The sequence below is a fragment of the Microtus pennsylvanicus genome, chromosome 10 (assembly GCF_037038515.1).
Source record: "Microtus pennsylvanicus isolate mMicPen1 chromosome 10, mMicPen1.hap1, whole genome shotgun sequence".
NCBI classification, from domain to species: Eukaryota; Metazoa; Chordata; class Mammalia; order Rodentia; family Cricetidae; genus Microtus; species Microtus pennsylvanicus.
The window spans coordinates 22472508-22485235 of NC_134588.1; the positions used below are offsets into that span (position 1 = coordinate 22472508).

Sequence of the window (12728 nt, forward strand, 5' to 3'; positions counted from 1 at the left end):
GCACTTCCATGCATGTGTAAACACACACCACACACACACACGTAATTTAAAATACAAATAAACCTTAGAGAATACATTAAAGCACTCCGTTTGGAATTATAACTCAGATTGTTGGACATATGAGGAACACGAGGCAGTGTGTGGCTGAGGCTCCCCTTCCATTGCAAGCCCAACAGTATGCAACTGAGCTGAATGAATCTGGAGTTCAGAAAGTTGACACAGACCACTCACTCTGGCTCAGCGTTCATATCCTTTCCCACTTCTAACTCCTTCTGTGCCTCTGAGCAATATTAAAGCAGTTTATTTCCATCCATGTTGGAGGTGAAGAACGGGAGCTGCCAATGAGACATGTCTGTGAAATGATTAGCTTCTCCTCAGGCTCAGCTAGAGACAGAAGCAAGCCTGCTCTCCTCTCCCCCAAGATCTCCTGAGCTACAGAGACGTGGCCGGTGTTCGGTCACTTTTGGGCTCGTTATTTTTGTTAAGGAGCCATCTTTGGGGTTGGTATTGCTTTGTTCTTGGCTCCTCGGTGTTGCACGTTGAACTCAGTGCTTGTACATGCTGGGGCAAGCATGCTGCCACTGAGCTGCATCCCCAGCCTGTCTTTGAAGCTCTGCGTCTAGCCCACAGCACCCTTTGCTCAGTAGAACTTTGTCTGAGCATGCCGCTTGGGGCCTCGGCCTCAGAAGGTGTTGCTATAACATGAAAATTGGGGATTACAGTGCGGGGAAGTTGCTGTAATCTAGAAGCCTCTTCTAACAGAGCTGTAAATTTAGATGAACAAAGGATTATCTGAATTTTGATGAATGAATTATTTATCTGAAGACCAGAGGCAGGCTGCTTAGTCTGGCAGACTCTAGAAAACCCGGTGGAGCCAGCGCCTCATGACCCGCTAGGGTGGTAAATCCCCCAGCTCCATCAATGTGGTTTTTTTTCTTCATTTTCCTTGGTTCCATTTGTTTGCTTGTTGGTTGCTTGGTTGGTTGAGTAGCCCAGGCTGACCTCAGACTTACCACGTACGAGAGGCTGAGCTTGAACTTCTGACCCCCTGCCTCTACCTCCTGAATGTAGTGATTACTGGTATGTACCTCACAGCCAGTTTATGTGGCGGCTGGGATCAAGCCTGGGGCCTTGTGCACATTAGGCAAGCACTCTGCCAACTGAACAACATCTCCAGCCTACCTCCCTAGCTTAAACTTCAGTACCTTTCCCGTCTTCTCTTGGGTGGTTCTTATTAATGGGCCATAATGCATAGAGGATTCGCGTCCCGCTCTCCGGTGGAAGGGTGTCTGGGGCTCTACTCTTTAGCCACACTAAGTTCTTTCCTTTCTGTAGTCAAGGACAAGTTCTAACTGTAGCCTAGCAGGGGAAGCTGCTGTCCACACCCTCCCCTTCCAGTAACCCCACCGTTCCTTCCTCCATGACTTGGGTGACCCAGAATGATCCTCGTTCTTCACCAAGTTATCTCTAGATGCCGAAACGGGTATGACCAGTGTAGATTATGTGCTCCAACAGTCTCGCCTTTGTGCCTAACTGCAGTCCCAAACATACAGCTGAAAGTCCCCAAAACCCCAGCTAACTTTGGGTTTTCCCACTGGGTTCAGCTGGGTTTCATTTCTGTTGACATGACAAAATATCCTGACAAAATGGGTTTATTTCAGCTGACGAGTCCAGGATATGATCTGTTCTTGCAGGGAAATACAGCAGCGGGAGACTGAAGCGGCTGGTTAGAGCTTCTCCACAAGTCGACAATAGGCAGAAATGAATGCGTCCTGTCCAGTCGCTTGCTTACTGTGCTCAGCTCAATCTCTCTGCTTCAGGACTCCTGCCTAGGGAATAGTACTGCTCACAGTGGGCTGGGTCTTCCCATATTAATTAACTTATTAAGACAGTCTCCCACCAGCATCCCCACAGACTAACCTAATTCAGACATCACCTGGCACTTCCTAAACATCTTATCTTAGCAAAGAGATTTACCCATAAGTGGGCTCTCGTGGGGCCCAGGCTGGCCTCAAGCTTTCTCCCTAATCATGTGTCTTAGTTTCGTTCCTTTTCGCTGTGGTAAAGGAATACCCAACAGAAGAAACCTAAGGGAGAAAAAGGGTTAATTGGCTTGTAATTTTAGGTTATGGTCCACCATTGTGGGGAAGCCAAGGCAGTAGGAACTAGAAGCAGTTACATCCATAGTTGGGCAGAGAACAAGGAAGAAGTGAATGCTTGATTGTGCTCAGCTCTCTTTCTACACACACACACACACACACACTCACACACACACACACACTCACACTCCTGCCCAGGGAGTGATGCAGTCCAGAGTGGATGGCTCTTTACATTAGTTAACATCATCAAGATAATCTCACAGGCTGACCCAATCTAGACAATCCCTCACTGAGACTGTCCCAAGTGGTTTTAGGTTGTGACAAGGTGACAGAGGTGTCACTTGGGGATAAGGTTCATTCAGTCCTAAAACCAGATCCAGGTAGCTCAGTAGTCAGGGGAGCTTCCGTGTTTCCACAGGCCTCTTCCCGGTGTCTGGCTTTTGCATCCAAGTTGACCACACCAAATCTGAAAGTCAGAAATCCAAATTTCTCCTGAGCTAGAACATAGGTCAGTTGATCGAGATTATCTAAAACTGCTCACTTCCCACCTCTAGGTCAGTGAATTGACACATAAATTGTAATACATTTGATTTGGCTTTGGCTTTGAAATGACAAAATGTGGGAACTTTCAAGTTGGGAGCTGGTGTTTGTGGTCTGGCTTGTTTCATCTCTGATGAGGCGCTAAGGTTGCTGGGAGAAGTCAGGAGTCCGCCCCAGGAATCCAGTCTCCAGAAATTACCGGTTTGGTTGCCAGTTTAGCCAGTTGGTAATGCTGAAACAGGTGTGCTAAGTTCTGTGGTTACTTGGCCATCACAGCTCTTCCCTAGACAGCCAAAGCAGCTCAGATTAGAGGCTTTGTGAATCGGGAGAGTGCAGAGCCACAATGAGGAAGACTATTTACTGTTTCTGTCGTTCAGCGTCAGAAGAGGGACGCTTGAAGCCAAGTGAAACTGTCACCTTTCAGGATAAAGAAATTGTTTTCTCTACTTCCTGATCTTCTAATTTCTTCCCATTGCTGTAATAAAATACAGAGGGCTAACAGGGGCCCTTGAGAAAGGGAGAAGGGGCTGCCTTGGCTTTCAGTTCCAGGCTACCGTTCATCACTGCAGAGAAGTCAAGGAAGGTGAAGCAGCTGGTCACACTGTAGCCACTGAGCTTTAAATACATAGTAGCCCTGTAAGTGCCCGCCTGTGTCTGACACTTGGTCCTGTTGGGAAGTAGCGGACCTCTAGGAGATGGAACCTCACTGGAAGAAATACGTCACTAGTCACTGGCCCCACTTCCCGATTCTCTGTCTCTCTCTCTCTCTCTCTGTCTCTCTCTCTCTGTCTCTCTCTCTCTCTGTCTCTCTCTCTCTGTGTGTGTGTGTGTGTGTGTGTGTGTGCCTGCCAATATGTCTGTCTCCTGTACACACTTGAAAAGGAATGGATCAGCCTGCTTCCTGCCTGCCAGGCTATCCTCACACTCCTGTCATCAAGCCTCCCTGTCATGATAGACTGTCCCCCTTTCTGGGACTCTAAGACAAATAACCCTTTTTTTCCTTAGCTTGCTTGTGGTCAGGCTATTCTGTCAGAGCAACAGAAAAGTAAGAAATGTGACGTCTAAGAGCAAAGAGAAGATGAATGCATCCATGCCCGGTGCTTAGCTAACTTTCTCTATCCTTACACACTCCACATCCAAACCTAGGAACCGGTGGCACTTACTTCTAGGCTAAATCTTCCCACATCAATTAAGGCCATCAAGACAGCCCCCACCCCCCAGCAGACATAGCCACGAGCCAGCCTGATCTAGAGGATCCCTTGCTGAGACTCCCTTCCCAAGGAATTCTAGGATGTGTCGAGGTGACAAAACTGACCAGCACACTCAACCATTGTATGTATTCTTTAAAGAGATAAAGGGAATACTTATTCCTAGAAATAGATTGCTGCCCCGCTGTGTCAAGAACAAACAGGGGGAGCCTAGCGATAGCTTACGGTTTGTAGGACTGGCCTTTGTACCTGGAAGTCACTACGCTCTGGATGATTCTCTCTTCTGGTAGTTTAGCAACGGATGGAATAGTGAAAACTTGTTGGGCATAGTAGTACCCACCTTCAGTCCCAGCACTTAGGAGGCAGAGGCAGGCAGAAGGGAAGGGAAGGGAGGAGAGGGGAGGGGAGGGGAGGGAAGGGAAGGGAAGGGAAGAGAAGGAGAGAGGGAGGAAGGAAGGAAGGAAGGAAGGAAGGAAGGAAGGAAGGAAGGAAGGAAGGAAGGAAGGAGAGGGAGGGAGGGAGGGAGGGAGGGAGGGAGGAAGGAAGGAAGGAAGGAAGGAAGGAAGGAAGGAAGGAGAGGGAGGGAGGGAGGGAGGGAGGAAGGAGAGGGAGGGAGGAAGGAAGGAAGGAAGGAAGGAAGGAAGGAAGGAAGGAAGGAAGGAGAGGGAGGGAGGAAGGAAAGAAGGAGAGGGAGGGAGGGAGGAAAGGAAGGGAACTCATAAAAACACATGAAAGGATTGAAGTTGTCATAACCCACAAACAGCCCTCAGGCCCTTCATCTCCAACTGTATGAAAAAAGGACTAGCATAATGTCCAGCTGTGTGAAATTTCAACTGGATTTGAACTTGAGAAACGATTTTTCAGGTGTTTACTAGGCACCAAGCCTGAGAATATTAAACATTTCTATCAAATATTTCCTTCAGTCCTCACAGCAAACGCCATGCCGGAAGCATTACTGGTGGCCCCATTTTCGCTCCTAAGGAGACAGAGTGCTTGTGTGTTCTTAGGTGAGCTTCTAGAACCAGTGAGAGTGGACTACGAATGAGCTCACACGGGCAGTTGCCGTGGTTACCTGATGAGGAACCATTAGCATCAGAATTTGAATCCCTGTCTTTCTGACTGCGCAACCTGTGCTGTTAATCGTCTCATTGCCCTGGCCATCTTGGCCAGCAATCTATTTTATCGGCGAGCTGAAGTTAATTCGTTGCCCAGATTCCTTCCTGAGCCTCCCACACTGGCTCATTAATAAAGATCAGAGAAGTACGTGCCGAGTGTATGTGGGTCCAATATCTTATTATTCTTGGTCTTCCCCCATTAAAAGTGACCAGAACAGGGGTTGGGGTGTAGCTCTGTGATATAGCACTTCCCAGTATATATGAGTCTCTGGGTTTAGCCACCACTACATAATAAAGTAATTAATGGCATGAGAACCTGAGTTTGATCACCCAAAGTCCACATCTAAAACACTGGTTGTAGTGGTCTTCACTTCCAACCCCAGCACTGGGGGAATGGAGGCCTTTGGATCCCTGGGGCTCACTGGCCAGCCAGCCTCGCCGAAGATGAGAGAAAGTGATGGCGAGAGCAGCTGAGGGAGACATCCAGGGTTGGCCCCTGGCCCCCACACGCATGTGCACATAACCACATACTTACATCATAGAAGAGAGTGATGCTGACCAAGCCCGGGAATGGTTAGAGGAGTCTTCGTTAACTAACTTAGTTAGGACTTAAGACAATTCTTTTTCCTTTCAAAACAGAGGAAAAATACCTCGGCGACCGTGTCAGGGTGTCCCAGTCCTTTCATGAATAAAACGTGTGCTCCTTTGTCTGTTCTTCCTCATCATTTTAATTCAGATAGTGAGATCTTTCAGTTTAGAAACACTCACCATTGGAGTTGGAGCTGTAGCCATGGAGATGTGCACCATCTAGAGTGTCCCTGTTAGACGCTGGTCTTCTGAAGGGCAGACGTAAGCCCATACAGCATGGCCTGTTTTCCCTGGAAGAGTTAAGCCTTAGCACCGAATGTTTTCTTTTGCCCGATTTTCACACGAGTGTCTGTGTGGATGTATGTGCACACATATGTTTACAGGCGTGCGCACCCGTGTGAGTTTGTGCTGAGGCTGGAGGATGACAGCGGGTGTCCTGCACTGTCACACGCAGTCTTATTCCCTTGAGACGGGGTCTCTCACTGAACCTGGAGCTAGGCTGGGGCCATCCAGCCTCAGCACCTTTCTCCATTGCACACAGTGCTGTGGTTGCAGGAATGTGTGACCTCACCCAGATTCTTGTCTTGAGGGTTCAGGCTCAGGTCCTCTTACTCACAGGGCAAGTGATGTTACCCACTAGGTCCTCTCCCCAGTCCTTGAATGCCTTCTTGTCTTGTGTTTCTCCCTTCTATGGTAAAGAATTCTATAAGGATGGAGTGGAAATAATATGAAATCCTCAGAAAGAAAGAAGAGAGGGGAGTCAGAGAGAGCCTGGGGGGAGGGGCAGAGGGAGAGAGATTGGGGGAGGACCACATATAGACACAGTGGCAGATCAGTAGAAAAAGCAAGTTGGTACAGATGAGGTGTGTGTCAAGACTGTTAGTAGGCAGAAGCCTTTGGTGAGTTTCCTCTACCTGGATTGTTGCCACCCAACCCTTAGATGTTCTCTGTGCCCTTCATCCATGTGCTTCACTGTGCCCTCACAGGTACTGAGTACACAGGAAGCAGGAGAAAAACTCCTTACTGACAGCCGACAGAAAACTGTCACTTCAGTATTTCAAAGGCAAGCATCAGTTCCTGTCGTCTTAATTGGTGTGACAAGAAAACTTGTTGCCAAGAAATAGTGAGGTAGTCAGGCAGTGGTGGCACACACCTGTAATCCCAGCACTCAGGAGGCAAAGGCAGATGGATCTCTGTGAGTTTGAGGCCAGCCTGGTCTACACAGGGAATTCCAAGACAGCCAGGAAGACACAGAGAAACAGTCACGAAGAAGGAAAACAAGAAAAAGAAAGAAATGATGTCGTGTTTGCTAGTGGTGTAATCATCCTGGGAAGTTAGTAAGCGAGGCTTGGGAGAATCAGGCCCAAGTGTTCCTTATTTCATCTGTGTGTGTATATGGTGTGTGTGTACACACTCGTGTGTTCATATCTATGAGTGCAGGTACATGAATGCCACAGTCTGCATGTAGAAGTCAGACAAAAACCTCAGCTATCCATCCTTACCTCCAACCTTGTTTGAGATAAGGTCACTATTGTTCACCATTGCATAATCCCAACTAGCTGACCTTCAGGATCAAAGGAGTCTCCCTTCTCTGCCTCCAGTCTCACTGTAGGAGCCTGGGATTACAAAGTGTGCTACAGCATCCAGTTTGGTGTGTGCTTTGGGGATCTAAATTCAGGTTCTGATGTTTGTACTGCAAGCACTGAGCCCTCTCCCCAGCCCCGCCCCCCCCCATGTGTTTCTCTGTACTGAAGATGCTCTGGTGCCAATAGTGCTCAATTGTTGGTGCAAATGATTATTCAGATATAATTAAGCTTAGGTCACATTCAAGTCCATCAAGCAATGGCCTCTAATCCCTTAATAGTAGGTGCAGATGGGTTGATCTAAAGGAGATAACCCATCTCCCAAAGATTCTCTGTTTAAATGGATAGGCGTTTGCTGCCTCCATTTCTTCCAAACCTGTTTTTGATGATGTAGAGTGGAGGAGGGTGTCAGCACTTCTTGGCAGACACTCATTTTCAGAGGTCAAGAAATACTGTGGCTTCAACAGCTCTGGTTAAACCTGCCAAGACCCTGTCCGTATCTGCTGGCATTTTCTTCTCAAAGTTGAAAAAAGAGGGGCTGCCTGATGCTATCCTGTGTCCCCAGCTGTTAGTGGATTGTTAGGGTCGGATCTGGGCCTTGGCAGCCCCGACATGCCAAGTATGTGCAGCCATTTTTCCTCAATGGGTCAATTAGAGGGACCAGGGATAGTAGAGTGAAGAGAAAAGGGAATTACTTGTGACCGCACTGGGGAGAGAACAAATAAGGGGATCTCATGACTCCCACATCATCTTTGGGGTCCCGGCACGGGGCTTAGGTTAAACAGAAGACAGGAGATTTCATCACTAAGCGGTCCTGGTCCAGGTGTGATTCAGTCGTCACTGATACATCCTTGTCTCAGCTCCAGTCTGCCCTGCAGTGTTGTCTGAGGAGTCAGACTGGGTGAAATCTCTTCCCTGAAGACAAGTTCCTCCCTGACTGACACCTTTCCCTTCTTTCTGCTTGAGACTGAAGCGAAATTCCAGTTCCATGGGACTCATTGTTTCAATATCTGATGGCCAAAGGGAGAGACTCTAATGCCTGTCATCTTTAGAATATCTTCATTACTGCCTGGATAGTTACATTTTGGGGGGGAAAGAGCCTGGGTATTCCTGAATGCGAATGCACAAGGAACCCCAACATCCTCCACCCTACCCCACTCCACCAGGCACGGGCTGTGTGCCTCTGGAGCTCTTTCAGACTTGGCGTCTGCACGTGAGAGAGAGCCAGGATTAGATACACCCGGCAGCAGCCATGCACAGCACTGTACCCCTACATCTGGTATACAAAGTCTGTGTCACTGACCCTTGGTGTCAATCTCTCTGTCCCAGCGACTCCCTGCCGCTGTGGGTTCGCTAAGGACCTTTAGCTTGTTTCTGCTGCCATCTACTGTCCGTCTTGGGAAAGTCAAGGTTTGCCAGCTGGGGAGGGAAGTGGGAAATCGCAGCCTTTGCAACTTCTGCTCCCACAGAGGGAAAAACAAAACCTGCCAGCTGGTGGTGTCCCCAGTGAAAACTCTGTCATAAAACCTGTGTTTACTGACCTCCCAGGTTCCAAAGCAGTTCCAATTGAACTGTAATCAAGTGACCTTTCTGCCCCTGGGTCCTAGAGTCCCTGAAAGGGCCCGTTGTTTTCCCTGCCTGAGTGAAGAAAACTTCTGTTTAGTTAAGCAAGTGTTTTTGCAGTTACGTCTCCTGCTAAGGGACAGAAGGACAATTGTTGGGTCTTGAGTTTATTGCTGGTTTTGTTTCATACTCCCACTCTCTCTTCCCCAGAGTCCCACCTCTTCTTTACTTTCATATCAGCAAGGGAGCAGGGAACAAGGCAAGCCACTCCACAGGGCCTTGCTTTCCTGTGCTGTACCTGCAGCTCTGCAGATCCTGCTATAAGCCCCTTCTTTCTGTCCCAAGCCACCAACCTCGAGAGCTAAGCCCCTCACATGTCAGAGGCACCCACAGAAACGGACCGTTGGACCTGGGAGGCAGTTGTGATGCCATGTTCATGTGATGTGTTTTCCTGTCTTACAGCTGTTTGTTGGGCTGGGATTTCCCTATGAGGGTCCAGCTCCCCTGGAGGCCATCGCAAATGGCTGTGCTTTCCTGAACCCCAAGTTCAACCCTCCCAAGAGCAGCAAAAACACAGACTTCTTCATTGGCAAGCCGACCCTGAGAGAGGTGAGCATCAGAAGTGTTCCTCTTTCTTCTATGCTTTTGTGTTTATGTGTGTGTGGATGGGTGGCCTGTGTGTGCGCAGGTGCATGTGCAGGCATGTTTGTAGAGGCCAGAGGGTGAAGTGTGGGGTCTTCCTCCGTCACTCGCCACTATATTCACTGAGGCAGAGTCTTTCAGTGAACTCAGAGCTCACTGATGTGAGTACTCCAGCTTGCCCTGGGGTCTCCTGCCTCCACCTCTTAGGCTCTGTGATTAAAAGCTGGCTGCTATGCCCACCCTGTGCTGAGGACCCGTGTGCAGGCCCTCACCTTTGTACAGCAGGCTCCTGTCTGCTGAGCCAACTTTCCATCCCCTACCCCAATTTTCTTTTCAGTGACCATGGTGGGTGTTCTTTCTAGTCTTCTCATCACAGCTGACAGCTGGGATGAAGGAGGCCCCTGGGGACATTCACTGGCCTCTCCATTGAGCGTGGCGATGGTAAAGAAGAAACGCTGGCCAGTGACTCTTTACAGAGAACGTCAGCCGCAGAGTGGGGGAGATGGACTAGTCAATAAAGCGCTTGCCCTGCACATTAGATCCCCAGAACTCTGTAAAGAGCTAGGCATGGTAGCAGGCTCCTAGAACCCCAGAACCGAGGAAGCAGAGACAAGTGAGTCCCTGGGCTTCGCTGGCCAGCCAACCTAGTTTTCTTGGCGAGTCCCAAACTGAGACTATGTCTCAAGAAAACAAGGTAGGCAGTGCCAGAACAACAGCCAAGGTTGGCCTGTGACCTCTATAGGTTTGAGCAAGCATTTACACACACACACACACACACACACACACACACAGAGAGAGAGAGAGAGAGAGAGAGAGAGAGAGAGAGAGAGAGAGAGAGAGAGAGAGAGAGAGAGAACATCAGAGACAAGACAGCGTAGTTGATGAGCGGGATATTCCTGAGATTTCAGCCCACCCTCAGCAGGCTGTCAAGCCATCCCCGCATAGCAAGAGCCTCTCACAGGAGCCTTGGCGCATTTGCCTTTGCAGATGCTCTTGAAACCTGCAGTGGGGTGATGAATCACCACGGAGCATCGCTGGGGTTCATTCGGGGCCATAAACAGAAGTCATTACAGCTCCGTGTGGGTGATCAGTGTGCCAAAGGTGGGATGATTCTGTATCTGGGCAGACACAGGTGTGTGCAGGAAACCATGAGATTGGCTTCTGTGTTATTTCTGGGCAGTTAGTAGCTCCCCTGGCTGCTCATGCATGGGGACATTAACGCGGAATCCCTCGGGGCCTTTGGCTGGAGAGTTAGGGCTGGAAAGGCCTAGTGTGACACAGCAGCTGCTGTTTCTAGAACATTCGTTTTCAGTTCTGTTGCTTTTTTAACCCTTTGGGACACTTCCTCTACTTGTCTTACAAATAGTGCATCAAATGCGTTTCTCCCCTCCCTTCCCTCCGTTGGAGTCTTTATGAAATGACTATTTAGATGCGGTGTCCTTTTTTGTTTGTTTTTGCTTTTAGAGACAGGGTCTTTCTGTGTAGTATTGGCTGTCCTGGAACTCGCTCTGTAGACCAGGCTGGCCTCCAGCTCACAGAGATTCACCTGCCTCTGCTTCCCAAGTGCTGGGATTACAGGCGTGTACCACCACCGCCCAATACTTTACCTATTTTTAAATGGGGGTTTGTTGATTTTTTTTTGTTTTGCTTTTGAGCAGTAGAAGTTCCTTAGATATTTAGGATATTAACCCTTTATCAGACATAATTTGCAAATATTTTCTCTTATTTTATTTGCTGGTTATTTCTCTTGATGTGTAAAACCTTTAAAGGTTGAAGCTGTGGAAATAGCTTCAGTGGGTAATGTGCTTGCCACACAAGCAGGATGACCTGCATTCAGACCCTAGAACACATGTTTGAAAACAAAGCAAACAAACATACCTAGGCACAGTAGCACTCACCTGTAATCCTAGAACTGTGGGGAAGGAGACAGGATACCTGGGGCTTGCTAGCTAGACAACCAAGCTTGTCCAATTTGTCCCAGGCTAGGAAGAGACCCTGTTCCAAAGAAAAAGAGGGATGGCTCAGGAGGAATAATCTGAGATTGACCTTTGGTTTCCACATGGCATGCATGCACACACATGTATACATGCACACACGCACACACGTGCACGCACACACGTGCACGCACACACATCCACACAAAGAGGACGCTCCCGAACACATTCTACCCCATGTCCAGGGAATGACGTCACATGGCAGTGCTCACATCAGTCAATACTGAGGAAGTGTCCCTTGTCCTCTGCCACTTGCCATCCTCTAACCGTGTGATCGTGCTGAGGTTGGGGAGGACACTCATCCTCTGTCGCGTAAGGAGAGAAGAGACCTTGAAGCACCCGCAAGGGAGTATTCTGTCAGTCCTTAAATGAGACCATGAGAGAGAGTATGGAGTCCTGTCATCAGTGTGTGCGACCTCATCCAGACAACCCCATAAGCCCAGTGTTCCCACGGGAGGCCAAGGTGCCAAAGGGAGTGGACAGAAGCTGAGCCTGTCCACGCAACAGCCTGTGGTACTCGCTGCCATCCTGGGGGAGTTTGGCAGAGAGTTCTCCATTTTCTAGTAGCTTCATATCTGATGTGGGAGCATGAGAAGGCAACGGCACCATCATACAATGTAGAGATAGCCAGAGTCGGAGTGGGGATGTGGCCTGGTTGGTAGAGCACTTGCCTGGCTCAGAAGCCTTGGGTTTCATCCCCAGCGCTGCACGAAATAGGTGTGGTAGCTCACACCTGTAACACCTGCACTTTGGAAGCAGAGGCAGGAGAGTAAGAAGTTCAAAGTCAGTATCAGCTATATAGCAAGTTCAAGGCCAACCTGAAATACACGAGACTGAAATAAAAGCTAAGTGGATGAAAGGGGAGTTACCTTGGAGTTGTACAAAGGCGGAATTTCAGTGTTAGCAGGGAGGGATTGGGGTGGGCTTTAAATAGAAAGGAGAGAACTTCTAGAGTGGGTGAACAATGGAGAGCCAAGGCCTGTCGGCCTCATGCAGGAGAAGGACATGTAACAGCTCTGAGAGGGAGTGGTGACCTTGATCTCATGGCAAAAAGAGCCATGTGCCCTACTTTCACAGCTCTCAAAAGCCCGCACATCTCCTTAACCAAAGATGCTTCTAATTGGGAAAGAGCTGCCAACAAGTCTACAGAGTTCTACATCGACCTCTAGAACAGCGGTTTTCAGCCTATGGGTCTCCACCCCCAAGGGATGCATACCCTGCATATCAGATATTTACATTATGATTTGTAACAGTAGCAAAATTACAGTTACGAAGTAGCAATGAAATTGTCTTATGGTTGAGGGGCTCCCCCGCATGAGTGGCATTAAAGGGTCACAGCATTAGGAATGCTGGAAACCAGGGATCTAGAAGAAACTGGTGAGATGCTCAGTGGTTA

General features: G+C 48.8%; 1 protein-coding gene across 4 annotated transcripts in view; it reads left to right on the plus strand.

Moving 5' to 3' along the window:
- The window catches only part of Mgat5 (alpha-1,6-mannosylglycoprotein 6-beta-N-acetylglucosaminyltransferase), a 293844-nt gene that overhangs the window by 256094 nt on the left and 25022 nt on the right, over positions 1 to 12728 (plus strand). For all 4 annotated transcript variants that reach the window (XM_075987774.1, XM_075987776.1, XM_075987777.1 and 1 more), the window contains exon 13: positions 9159 to 9305. In XM_075987774.1, the coding sequence (XP_075843889.1) occupies positions 9159 to 9305 (147 nt within the window). The remainder of the gene's footprint in view (positions 1 to 9158; positions 9306 to 12728) is intronic.